Genomic DNA, 13,322 nt, shown 5'->3' on the forward strand with positions numbered 1-13,322 from the left:
AGGGACTGACAACAAATTCTTCTTCATACCGGGCACGTGATACACATCTTTCAGTGTTAAATCGTTTTTACTTGAACCGGCCAGGAACGCCACGTCTCCGATATGCGCGATCGAATGTTTTGAGTTATCAGCAAAAACAACCACTTTGCTTCCACCATATTTTATTTGATTCAATAACTTGCCTTTTTCCCCGGTCATGTGGTTCGAGCATCCGGAATCAACAATCCAGTCATCAAATTTATTTGCTTTCGGTTGAACAGTTCCCGTGTAAGCATGCGCATCGGTTTCTTAAGCGAAGTATGCTTCGACATCCCACTCATCATCTAGTTCAACTTCCGCATTATTCCCTTCTTCTTGATTCTTTCCTGGACAATTTTGAGCTATGTGACCCTTTCTTCCGCACTGGTAGCACCTGAATGAAAACTTCTTTTCACCAGAACTCTTGTTATTTTCTTCGGCTTTGTCTCCTTTAACCTCTCTTTCTTTCTTATGCCATGGCTTCTTTTTCTCATTATACTTTCCTCGACTATGAAACTTCCCGGTTCGAAAACCGTTCTTCCCTTTCCCGGCATACAAGGCTTGGTCTTCGGCCTTTGACGGACCAACCGAAACCTCTCCCATCTACTTCATTAAAGCTTCTTGGCTTGCCAAGTAATTTTTAAACTCACCAAGTGTAGGTGGGTTTGCCTATCCTTGTAGAGCTGCAACGAAGCTTCGGAACTCGGGTTTCAACCCGTGAATAATGATTCTCTTCATCCTTGCATCCCCGATCCTAGCTTGTTGATCCAATTCTCCAATTTCCCAACATAACGTCTTCACTTTGTGAAAGTATTGTGGTATAGTAAGTTCCCGTTGGCTTATCGACAATAACTCATTCTCCAAAAGTTGGAGTTTGGTATCATTTTTCTTAGAGAATAACGCAGCCAACGCATCCCACGCCGGTTTCGGTGTTTCGAGATCTTGGATATGTTCCAACAGCTCTTCATCGATTGTTGTTTTCAAGTAGAACATGGCTTTACCGACTTTCACTCGCCACTTCCCAACAGCCCCGTTCACATCATTCCTCGGCTCCACGGTGCTTTCACCATTGACAACTTCCCACAGATCTTGCCCTTGCAGATATGACTTCATACATGTCGCCCATGTATTATAGTTCGAGTTGTTCAACTTCTTCACACCACCAACGACTTGGACCTCTGACATGATTCGCGGGTTTGGCTTTGATACCACTTGTTAAACTTGGGACAAGTGAACCGATAATCAAAAACCAACCAACAACAACCGATTTGCTCAAAATTTGAGAGCGACTCTTTTTGATAAATGAAAACAAGAAAATAAAAAGTGCATAAAAGAAACAAAGAACTAATTTGGTTTATATAACCACCCGTACGAGACTCCTACCCAAACTCAAACACTTCAAATTTTAAAACTTAAACAAAGACTAATAGATTAATGCAAATAATAGATAAACCAAAAACTTAGATAAAGATAAATTTTGATCTCCTCTAAGCCACCCTATAAGACCAACCTATCCACCCAACAAGTCGATGATGCATATCATTTAACAAAAACAAATGTGAAAGAGTCCAATTTTAAGAATATTGTAAGATATAATATTTTCAGTATATAGTGCGTTTGGTTACAAGAACTTGACAACCTTAGTAGAGGGTTGGTTGTGGATCCAACTATGGCATATGACACAGGTCTACTAAAAAGATGAATATGTAGAGATCAATTTTAAATATACTGTATGTATATTATGCATTTAACAATTTGTGGTATTATATATATATATATTTGTTCTTTCACCTCACCGGATGGCCAAACAATGCCAAAAAAATCTATAAGTGAGTGATAGACATTCGCACAAAAATAAAAACTCCCATACATATTAGCATCCTGAATGTTCATGTCATCTCGTCCGTGGCACACCCTAAGTTTGCGATGAGAAATTGAGAAGTTGACCCAAAAGTTGGTTGACTTTTATATGGACTACGTAAAGAAAAACATAACATAAAATTTCCAAACTTCAAAGCAACATAATTTGGCTAGGAGAGGAGTTTTGTCATGTGTGGCCAATTATCATACTTGAATTCCTTCATTCAAGTGTTCGATTTCATCATTGATTGACTCTTTTTACCCTTAAACGGGTACATTGTTGATTGACATAATTTATGCGCTTATTTTTTTATTAACTAATTTACGTGTCTATTAATGTATTCAATTTAAGTATTTAATTTCTAGTTCATAATTTTGAAATTTTAGCGATACCTAACAAAATTAGAACCTATTGCTTGTAAGGAGCGTTATATAGCCAGCCAGTCGGGTAAGGAGAAGAAAGATGACATGATGGAGAGAGATGATTCGGATGGAAGATTTAATTCCAAAAGCGATAACAGATGTTATAGCAGAACCCAAGCCTATATTCGTCTTAATTCATAAAATATATTAATGATTGGTACTAAATAGAATTTGTCATGATGGTGCACACTCACAAAACGTTATTCACTTTGTCAAATTAAATGTACAGGTTCTTTAAGTACATCGTACAAGATTTAGACTTACATCATACGCTATATGTAAATTTAAACTCACCTTGTATTTGTAATCTTTTTATTATATATTTAAGAAAAGTATTTTCTCAATGACAGCGTACATAGTTATTTTAAAAAGTCATACAATAATCATTAAATTTGAAACCTTGAATTTGTGTACTGAATCAATATATAATGTCCAAACAAATCTTTCAGTTGTTTCCAACTTAGCCGAAAACTTTACTCCATAATATTTGAATAAATTCCATGATAACTAAATCAAATACTGAGTTTTATGTTAAAGAAAGAAAGAAATGATAGATTCATTTGTATAAATAAATGATAGACATGCAAGTTTGTTGAGTTGTTTTGTCAGCTACCTGACTGAATGAATTAAAGAGTCTGAAGCAACTTCAAGGTCTCGTCAATGTGTTTCTCAGGCTGAAACTGGTTGTTGTAGATAAGCTGAACGACCCCGTTCTTGTCAAGAACATACGTCTGTCGGCCAGGCAATGTACCAAAAAGATCAGACGGGACACCCCAGTCTTTTCGCACTTTGTTGCCCTCATCGCTCAGCAACGTAAACGGGAGTCTGTATTTCTTTGCAAATGCCTGCATAGAAATAGTAATATTAATAAACATCGGCCATATATATATTGCACTTATATATATATATACCTTGTGTGATGCTGCATCATCACCACTGATCCCAACAACCTGCGCTCCCGCCTTTTTGAATTTTTCATAAGAGTCCCTGAATGCACATGCCTGCGGAATAACGTGCGTACAACGGGTATTTAATTATTAATTAAGTAATAATAAGTATCAAACATGAATGCCTAGCTAAGGGAGGGTGAGGGTGAGTGAGCTGCCTGTTTGGTGCAACCAGGGGTTTCATCAGCAGGGTAGAAGTAGACGACAACAGGCTTGCCTTTGAATTTGGAGAGGCTCACATTCTTACCGTCTTGATCTTTAAGTGTGAAAGACGGGGGCACAGACCCTTTGTTCACCTAAACATAATTATAATATATACTTTAAGTGTCCGTACGTCAGGATATTATTATTATTATTAATAAGCTGTTAAATGTAGGTACCTTTGCACAAACAATGGGGGAGGTCTTGCTGCTGGTTAAACAAGTAACAGAAGATGAAGAAAGTGAGAGGCTTTGGCCCTGGAGGAAGTTGGATTTGAAAGCAACAGCAGCGAGTGGGTGTTGTCGATTACAACAGGTAGTCGGGAGCACAGATGGAAGAAGAAGGGGCTTTGCCAGAGACGCCATTAATTAGTTTTACTTTCTTTCTTTCTTTCTTTGCATATGAAGAAGAAGAAGAATATGGAGGAAGATGATGATGAGTGAGTGAGTGAGGGGAGGACAGGACACCATATCTTCACCCAAGTTGACGTGGATGCATCTCATCCAACTACAAAACTAAAATCATCTATCTAGTAACTACTAGACTATGCCTCTAACTGGGCCTGGCCCAAACAAAGAGGTTTGTGTCACTCGTGCATACGTCATCTCTACTTCTTATACCTAATTAATACATGCCCTACTTAGATTTTCTATTATATATTCATATATGCTTATCAATTCTGAATTCATTACTAATTTGAGACTCCTTTTAAACAATGTTTTCAGACTCGTACCGAACATTGATACGGATATCTTACTGGGTCACTGGTCGAACTGGCTCAGAAGATCGGACCGAACATTGACACAGATGATGTAATAAATAATATATATATATGTAAAACAATAATAATAATCAACTTCCCGTCCAGTTACAATTTAGAAAATAAACTAGAGCAATAAAATTAAAGCAAAAATAAAACCATTATAAACTTACAATGTGTAAATTACTAAACATACGGTGGTGGTCTGGTGGAACTCTAAACGTGGGGTTTTACTTTCCTTTTGAAGCTCCATAATTGTTTTCAAATGAATTTAGAATCAAAAATCCACAATTAAAAGCACCAACATAGGCTGGTTGGTTGGCATTTGGTGTTTCTCAAAGCATTCAAATCGGGATCTGTCTGGGTTCAACTCCCGTTTGGTACGTCCTTTTTTATTTAATAATTAAAAAAGGTAGTTTTTCCGGTTTAACCAGCAGTTCACCAGTTCCGGTCGAACCGTGACCCGCCAGGCCCGGCCGGGTTATTAGAAAACGGGCTATATAATGCGAACCGGACCGGAATGCCTACTAGGTCTTGGTCGAACCGGCCAGTCCCGGTTTCAAAACACTACTTTTAGATACTTCTTTATGGTACTTTTGCATGTGTGACATGAGTTAGAGAACACCAAATGTAGTAGTTAGAGGTGAACAACTTAACTGCCATAATCATTAAACCGAACTATAACCGATATAATCAAACTGATTTTAACCGATAACCGACATAACCAGTGGGTCGGTTAATGAATTTTTAAAAACCGTCAAATACGGATCGGTTTTGGTTAGAAATAATTCAAAACCTCTATAACCGAACCGACCCATTTATTTAACCAACAATATGTTTGGGATTAAGTGATTAAATTCCGCCAAACATATTGTTGGATTATATAATTTTAAAGTTTTTGTTTCAACATTTGTTATTAAATTAAATTGAGTTTCATTGTTCGATTATATATCATTCTTTTTAAGGATTCAAAGATAACTCTAGTAAATAGTAATAAGATCACACTATCTCTTCTCACATCCCAATTCACAACCCTTACAATCACCCCCACAGCAATCTTAATCCATCTTTCAATCAATTTATTTTTAATATTAAACTAAATTATTTTTAAATTAAAAACATAATATAACATTAAAATAAAAAAAAATAGTTTTTTAAATAAATAAATTAAGTGTTGTTTTTTATATAAAGCTAAGGAAAAAAATATAATTTAATCTAGATAGTTTTTTTAATATTTAATCACCCTTCAAAATTATTTTTTTGTTAAGATATAAATTACTGAAACTTTTTTAAAATTTAATCGATCTCCAAATAAAGCTATCTAAATGAAATGTGAGGGGCTAGAAAACAATCGACATATTAAGAAAAAGCCCTAAAAGAACGTCGTCTTCATCTTCAACCACTGTCGCCACCATCGCCCATCATAGCCACTGATCCACCGTGCTCTGCCACCATCAATCACCACAGCCACCATGCCAGACATGTTTTTTAGATAAAAAATAAGAAGGAAAAAGAAAAAATAATTGGCAAGGAGAGTGGCATGTACTCGCAACGCCGGGATGATTTTTTCAGTACCGTTGGTCACGGGACGGTGCTCCCGATCCTCCCATACGGTACCTCCTAGGGGGTCCTGAGCCCCACTCCATCCACTAAAACTCAACAAATTTATACATCTTAATCTCTCATTCTTGCATTTATAGTTGAATTGTAGATCAAAAGACAACCAAGAGAGGAACTTAAAAGCTTTCATGTTTTTACTTGCAAATTCTTGTATTAAGGTGATCATTACCTTAGTGAGACCAATACACCAATTTAATTTATACATCTTGATCTCTCTCATTCTTCCATTTAATAAAGTAGATCAAAAGACAATAAAGAGAGGAACTTAAAAGTTTTTATGTTTTTACTTGCAAATTCTTGTATTCCATCTTTAAATTTAAAAAGAATTTACTAAAAACTAACTTCAACCCATCCATTATTTGTTTATCCCAACCCTAAATTATAAAAAGTTGCTATACCAGTTTTTTATATATAAAAAGTTACTATTCACCACTCTTTAAATTTGTGTGAGTGTATGAAAACAAGAAATATGATAAAATAATTGTTTGTGAGTAAGATGAAGATAAAGATGGTGGATGGGTTGTGGGAAATTTTTAAAAATGGGTATTGTAAGGCCAAAAATATGACTTGCGATATCAAAGTATGAAACCCGTTATATATTTACGATCAAGTTAATAATTAAAGTGAGCTAGAATTTCGGGCACGAGACGAGAACTTCGACGCACGTGCTTAGCTTCAACGGGGGAGAAAGATCTTCTAGAATGTACTTGTTTTAGCTATAAATAGGGTCATGTAGTCATATGTATGTGTGTGTTTTGCAGTGTGTAAACAACCACCCAAGGGGAGCTCATCTTGGGTGGGATCGGTTCATTTAATATTATGAATCTTTTGTTACCGGTTACGGAGTTGTTCAATATTATTTTTATATATTTGTTCGATCGTTTGTTTATACCGCACCCGTCTCGAGCACTTATCAAGAACAAAGCCCTTTGTTATCGGATCTGGTTTCAGGACCTACAATTGGTATCAAAGCGGGTCGAATCTTATCATTCAACTTTGTTCTTGATAATCGGGTTCTATTTCCGCTATTACTAGAACCGAGATGTTAATTTCATTGATACTTGGAAATAAAGTGTGAAGATTTGGGGAAATAAAGGTGCTCGATGTTTGTCTCTTTGTGGATCTGGATTCACTGCCGGTTAAAGGTTTGATTTAGAGTTTTATGAAGTTTTTATGAATCGTGTATTAAAAAAAAAGAAAAATTGAACAGACGGTATTTGTGTCTGTGGAGCTTGAAGAATGTAAGCTCCATCCATAATAATCAAATCATTGGTTCATTCTCGTGCTATGTTACATCATGCTGTTAAATCATTGGTTATGTCACAAACACTAGAGTGAGAGTCTGGAAGGAGAGATGGTCGGCTACCACCTCCGGTTACAGTGATGGTCTTCGTGAAGGAAGTGGTTATGGCGGAGGTCACCGGTGGCTGGTGATGATGACGACACTTGATGTTGTTGACCGGATTTTTTTTTGTAAGGGTGGCCGGAAATGGGTGTCAGAACTCCGGCGAGTTTCAACTGTTCGGTCACACTTTACTGTAACGATGGTTGATAATGGTAGTTGTTGTTGATTAGTACGTGGATCTGTGGAAGGAGGAGGAGGCGGCGCTGTGGTGGTCGGAAATGGTTGCCAGAAAAATGTCTTTCCGGCAAGTTGATATATGAGGGGGCAGCAACATAATAAGTTTGCAGCTAGGGTTTGTGACATATACATGCTGGGCTTTATTAGTGTGGATCTGGGCTGAATTTTAAATTGTAGGCTAGAGTGTATTGTAAGTTTGGGCCAGATTATTTTATTATGGAACAGATGCTTGTAAGTTAAATTTTGGGTTCAAGATGTTTAAATTATTTTTGTTGCTGATGTTCGGGGTTGACCAAACTGAAGAAAGTCAAATTTGTTCGGGTTTCGTCATTATTGGACAGTGTTCAGAGCATATTATTTATATGTTATTTTCAAGGCGTTCGAGAATTGGATCCAGAAAACGTGGGCTACGAGCATCCGAGATGCTTATTAAGGTGATAATTTTTGAAAAAGTTGGATTTAATAGGGAATTAAATTGTTTAAGTTCTCACCCTGAAAATGTGGGATACGAGTATCTGGGATACTTATTTATTAAGGGTGAGTTACTTAAATAATTTAATTCTCGGAAATAATAAGCGTTGCCATTTGATCGTTGTCCCCGGTATTTCGTCAAGCTCTTCTAAACCTATATTGCTTAAGATCCGAGAGGGATAAAGAAGCAAGAATGTCTTCATGAATGAATTATGTGGATCATACCTTGAGGGGGTGATTGAAGAAGTTTCGGTCATCGGGTTGATTTGCGAAAATGAGAGACACGGTTCAACGATGTTTTGAGATCACAAGTCAAGGGGGTGATTGTAAGGCCAAAAATGTGACTTGCGATATCAAAGTATGAAACCCGTTATATATTTACAGTCAAGTTAATAATTAAAGTAGGCTAGAATTTCGGACACGAGATGAGAACTTCGACGCACGCGCTTAGCTTCAACGGGGGAGAAAGATCTTCTAGAATGTATTTGTTTTAGCTATAAATAGGGTCTTGTAGTCATATGTATGTGTGTGTTTTGTAGTGTGTAAACAACCACCCAAGGGGAGCTCACCTTGGGTGGGATCGGTTCGTTTAATGTTATGAATCTTTTGTTACGGTTACGGAGTTGTTCAATATTATCTTTATATATTTGCTCGATCGTTTGTTTATACCGCACCCGTCTCGAGCACTTATCAAGAACAAAGCCCTTCGTTGTCGGATCCAGTTTCGAGACCTACAAGTATCAAATTTTAAATAGTATGAATTTTAGTTAAATTATAGGGTAAAAATGATGGATGGAATGTGATGGATGGAATGTGAATGCTCTGTGAGACCAATACACCAATTTAAGGTGATAATTACCTTGTTTAGCATGGCGTTTGTAAGGTATCACCACCTATACCACTAGTGAGACGTTTGTATGCCGGTGGACGGTGGTCTCTGCCATTTAGGGAGACGGTTAGTGAAGCATGTTGCTTACATGGAGGATCAAAGGAAAAGAGCATTCCATAATCTAACAAATAATTATGAAAATTTTTATGAAATTCGTTCGCCCTTTATTTTCTACATAAGCCTAAAAGAAACATTCGATTTAATAAAAAATAGTCTGTATTTATAGCAATGGATAAATAGAACATTTTAAAATCATTGTTATGAAACAAGACGAGTATAAACTATTGCTGAAACTTGGAAGTGATGCTTAGTTTAATTCATAGTTAAACATCTTGTTTAATAAAGTGTGGCTTCTCTAGAGTGGGTTACATGAGAGAGTTACTTCTCCGGAGTAGTAGAGTATTACGTGATGAATGATACGTGTAAGAATTTGTGTACTACGGATGAAGTGTTTGTTTTTCTAATTCTTTTACTACATTTGAGACTCTACTCCTGATAAAAGGTTCACTATAGGGAATAAACTTCAAGAGGTGTTTTATACTTCTTGAAAGATAGTTTGTTAGTGTCCAACAACAAGCAGTTAGGATATATAAGGGCTTGTCATAGACGTGGTACTTAGTTCGTTCAATTTGATTTCATTCATGATCGTTTTCATTCTCGTCTCTTTCATTTCTTTCATATTTAATAAAAATGTGTTAACCCTAACTCAATTTGGGATTTCATCGTGAATTGATCTAGTTCATAAGTTGTGTTGAGTTTGCGTTCTTCGATGTTAAATCGATACAATTCTGCTAATTCATTAACAACTATCATAGAGTTTGTGTTTATTGATGGAATTGTGTAATTATATTTTAAAATTATGTTTTAGAAAGTATATAATGCAACCATAAAATGTTTAGTGTGCAATCGTATAATAGAAAAGCATGTATTCCGTTCACTTTTTGAGAATATATATTTGTTTGTAAACAAGCACAGGCATCTTCTTGGCTTATTTGTTATTTGTTTGGTAGTGGTCGTTTCTTTGATTAACAAACGGTATCATATGGTGGAGGAAGAAGACAAACTAAACGACTTATATTTATCCCTCGCACATGGCTGTCGCTTTCCAATCCTATTGATGCATGAACCTTATAAATAAATATCAAACCCCCTTACCTTACATAGCCCTAAATTTATTGTCTTTCTTAATTAAAAAAAAAAGGAATAAATATATCTTAATAATCTTAACCCGACGTATTGGCTGATAATTATCAATACTTAAACTTGAAACTAATGATAATTATAACTTTCAATTTGTTAACAATAACAATCCATGTAGCATAAATATAAATGTCATAGATTTATACTTAATTTTTATATTAATTACTTGATGTCTTTCACAATAATGATTTTGAACGATAAGGAGAAACGTACTAGCAACATCAAGCATTAACCAAATGTAAATTGAGTGTAAAATATATAGCAAATATGCTATCGGGATTACTCTTTGCAACAAAACTGACAATTAGAATTATCATTAGCCAAACTGTAAGTATGAATTGTTATTGGTCAATATATGATAGTTTGGATTATTAAAATCAAAATATTAGAAATAAATCATATGTTGGTTATTGTTCATTATATCTTTTGAGTTATTGACCCACCCGTTACCCTCCTTTGCATTCCAGTTGGTCCAAATACGAGTCAATAGTTTGTAGCAAGTGAAATCCACTAGATAAAACGGAGTGGGACATTTGCACAATAAATACTAGGCAAATTAGAGTTATGGTGTCTAGTCTAACTCCAGTGAGTTGAGCAGCGATTACTAATGGGAAGAGAAAGAGAAGTATAACGAGAGTTGTAGGGTTACAAGAAGATATGCAACCAGTTGATTTGACTTATTTGAGTTTAACAGGCTGTAAACGGTTTAGAAGCTTTTACCTGATATTGATCACAGCTGTGGAAGAATCTTTGATAGGGAGCTCCACCATTAATCTCTCTTTACACATATATCAGCTGTACTATTGTGATCCATGTGTGAAGTTGAATCGGGAATTGGATTGGATTGGATTGAATTATATAATGGAAGTGTATAGATAGAGATGGGGGATGTCTATAACTGTCAAAGCTTAAACAGATCGAGGGACAATTACATATATGTTCTCATCTTCTAATCTTCTTGACACATACCAAAATTTAATAGATAAAAGTGAATGGCAGTAAGGATAAAAGACAAGAAGCCAAGCAATTTTTTGTATAAATGACACTCATTGAAATTCAATTCTTTAAATAACATATATTCCAGAAGTTGCAATACTGTAAATAAACAAAAATTATAAGTTAGTCTAACAATAAAAATATAGATATCATGTCTCTTTACTTATAAAGCATCTCCTAATTAGAGGCATTTTCAAACAACTTAAAATAATTAGTACTATGTATATTGGGATTTTAAAGTTAAAATCAATTTCTTGTGTTTAAGTGAAGTGAACCTATTGCTTTCCCTTTCTTTATTAAAAAAAAGAAAAAAAAATAAAAGACAAAAATGTGAAGAACTTGGGGTTTTCATCTCCTATTAGAATTTAAAAGAGGCCCAGGGAGAATATCTTATCTTAATCTTAATCTCTCTCCATTTTCGTTAAAGATTCCAATCATTTACTAAATCCCAAGCCTGATTTGTGATTTTAATCAGACTTGAAATATAATGCCTCTCTCTCTCTCTTTAGGTTTCAATCATTTACTAAATCCTAAGCCTGATTTTAATCATACTTGAAGTATAATGTGTCTCTCTTATTTTAAGGTTTCAGTCATTTACTAAATCACAAGAAGGAACCAAAAAAATATAACATGCTCTATAATATTTATGAAAAAAGCTAGGGAGGTTTTTATGATTGTGAAGAGACAACCAACAATTATGCCCCAACAGCCAAAAACTAGCTACGTACAGTATATTAATCAACAACTAATAGACACCAGACCAGACCAGACCAAATCTCAAATGGGTATGTCCTCCAACTTGTCAGTATCAGCAACCTGCCAGCCATAACAACAATGTGCATGGCCCCACCACCCCAAACATGCTGTTTTCTTCTACCCTACTTACACATACATATATATAATGGCAAGCATACAACCCTATTCTCTCATACATTCCTTCCCACTTGCTCATCATTTTAATACTCATCTTCATCTCATCCATATATATTAATATGGCTAGAGGTAAGCTAACAAAGCTTAAATCAGTGCTCAAGATATGGCACTCCTTCAGTAAGCCTAGCAGAAGTAGCAATAGCAGCAGTAGTGCTATTGCGGCCGACTACCATAACCCTGATCATTGCCATGCGGTCTATGTTGGCAAGTCGAGACGCCGCTACTATATAAGCTTAGAGCTTGCGGAGCACCCGGTGTTCCAGGAGCTGCTAGAACGTTCTGGTGACAGGGACACGGTGGATTGCGAGGTGGTTCTCTTCGAACACCTCTTATGGATGCTTGAAAACGCGGTCCCTCAACAGGACTCTTTAGAAGAGCTCGTGGACTTGTATGCTTGCTAGCTAATTCATTTATTATTTGTTGCTGGCCTTGTTTTCAAATTCTCATACTATACTATATATAATACTCTTCTGTAAACCCTAGCTAATTGTATTTGTAAGCTGCTAGTGCTTCCTATTTGTGGATGTATGGTGTACACTTCGTAGATTTACAGCCATTAATATCCAATTCAAAAGAGATTGCTTATAGAGTTTACTTTTGGTGTCCACTTCAGATACAAGTAAATTGTTTTGAGGGATTAAACATATATATATAATTGTATCTCCAACACTTTAATTTGCTTTCTTGGTTGAGATTTCACAATCCATAGTGGTTCCACAATAAGAGATAATACATATGCAATTAATGTTTAGTTGACACATGCTGTATACACATGTATTAGTCACATGGTTTTTGTGTGTGCTCTCTTGTCTTGTTTGGGAATAAAATGATTAGGTTTGTAGGTCAATGGCTTTTAACAATAATTGATTTTGCTTAAAGAACAAGATATGTCTAATATTACTTTTGTGGCATGTGTCATTTTCTTGTATTTGTTTTCGTATTGTAAACCGGTCCATTTTGTTTTTCGTATCTTTGGATATTAATAAATTAATGTAATCATGTTTCATACATGTCATTTTATTCTAAAGTCTTTAATAGTGTTTAAAATGCTTATTTTGTACTCAAAACGACTTAAAATAAACTACATAGATTAAATTGCCAAAAAACAAAGTTTGGCCGAGAACCCCCACCTCACGTAGCGCGTAGGGCTGGCCTCAGCCCACTGCGTAGCTGGCCTACAGTTTGTTTCAGCAAAATTAGTTTTTTAACGTTTTTGGTTCGTTTAAGCTCGTTTAAGGGCCGAACTCGTGTTGTAACCATCCAAACCAACAAAGACTTAACCCATAATTATTCTAGAACTCTCCAAACATGTTTTTATCCCTGTTAATAATTTATTTAATTTAAAACTTATTTTTAAATAAAGTATCAAAGTGTATTGGTTTATCCACCGGACAAAGCTTTTACCCAATCCTTCGAACCCTA

General features: G+C 35.5%; 2 protein-coding genes and 1 pseudogene across 2 annotated transcripts; 1 reads left to right on the forward strand and 2 right to left on the reverse strand.

Annotated features, from left to right (window-relative positions):
- Positions 1 to 687: 687 nt before the first annotated feature.
- Positions 688 to 1,203, reverse strand: LOC143541756 (uncharacterized). Its single transcript, XM_077034490.1, has one exon. It carries the CDS (start codon positions 1,201 to 1,203, stop codon positions 688 to 690), a length of 516 nt encoding a protein of 171 aa, XP_076890605.1.
- A 1,718-nt stretch (positions 1,204 to 2,921) lies between these two features.
- On the reverse strand, positions 2,922 to 3,814 carry LOC143541757 (peroxiredoxin Q, chloroplastic-like). Its single transcript, XM_077034491.1, has 4 exons — positions 3,629 to 3,814; positions 3,407 to 3,544; positions 3,213 to 3,302; positions 2,922 to 3,146 (listed from the first exon to the last, which is right to left on the reverse strand). Exons 1-4 carry the CDS (start codon positions 3,812 to 3,814, stop codon positions 2,928 to 2,930), a joined length of 633 nt encoding a protein of 210 aa, XP_076890606.1. The 3' UTR covers positions 2,922 to 2,927.
- An 8,145-nt stretch (positions 3,815 to 11,959) lies between these two features.
- Positions 11,960 to 12,301, forward strand: LOC143541758 (auxin-responsive protein SAUR78 pseudogene; annotated as a pseudogene).
- The last annotated feature ends 1,021 nt before the right edge of the window (positions 12,302 to 13,322 follow it).

The sequence above is a fragment of the Bidens hawaiensis genome, unplaced genomic scaffold (assembly GCF_021521415.1).
Source record: "Bidens hawaiensis isolate Kalapana, Puna unplaced genomic scaffold, B.hawaiensis_p1.1 tig00012646_1, whole genome shotgun sequence".
Taxonomy (NCBI): domain Eukaryota; kingdom Viridiplantae; phylum Streptophyta; class Magnoliopsida; order Asterales; family Asteraceae; genus Bidens; species Bidens hawaiensis.

What these genes read in the sequence shown, in the direction of transcription:
- LOC143541756 (XM_077034490.1), bottom strand. Translation starts at nt 1,203, where the DNA reads ATGTCAGAGGTCCAAGTCGTTGGTGGTGTGAAGAAGTTGAACAACTCG.
- LOC143541757 (XM_077034491.1), bottom strand. Translation starts at nt 3,814, where the DNA reads ATGGCGTCTCTGGCAAAGCCCCTTCTTCTTCCATCTGTGCTCCCGACT. An exon ending in CCCCTGGTTGCACCAAACAG is followed by an intron (nt 3,303 to 3,406) that starts GCAGCTCACTCA and finishes GTTATTCCGCAG; the next exon opens with GCATGTGCATTCAGGGACTC. An exon ending in ATGATGCAGCATCACACAAG is followed by an intron (nt 3,147 to 3,212) that starts GTATATATATAT and finishes ATTTCTATGCAG; the next exon opens with GCATTTGCAAAGAAATACAG.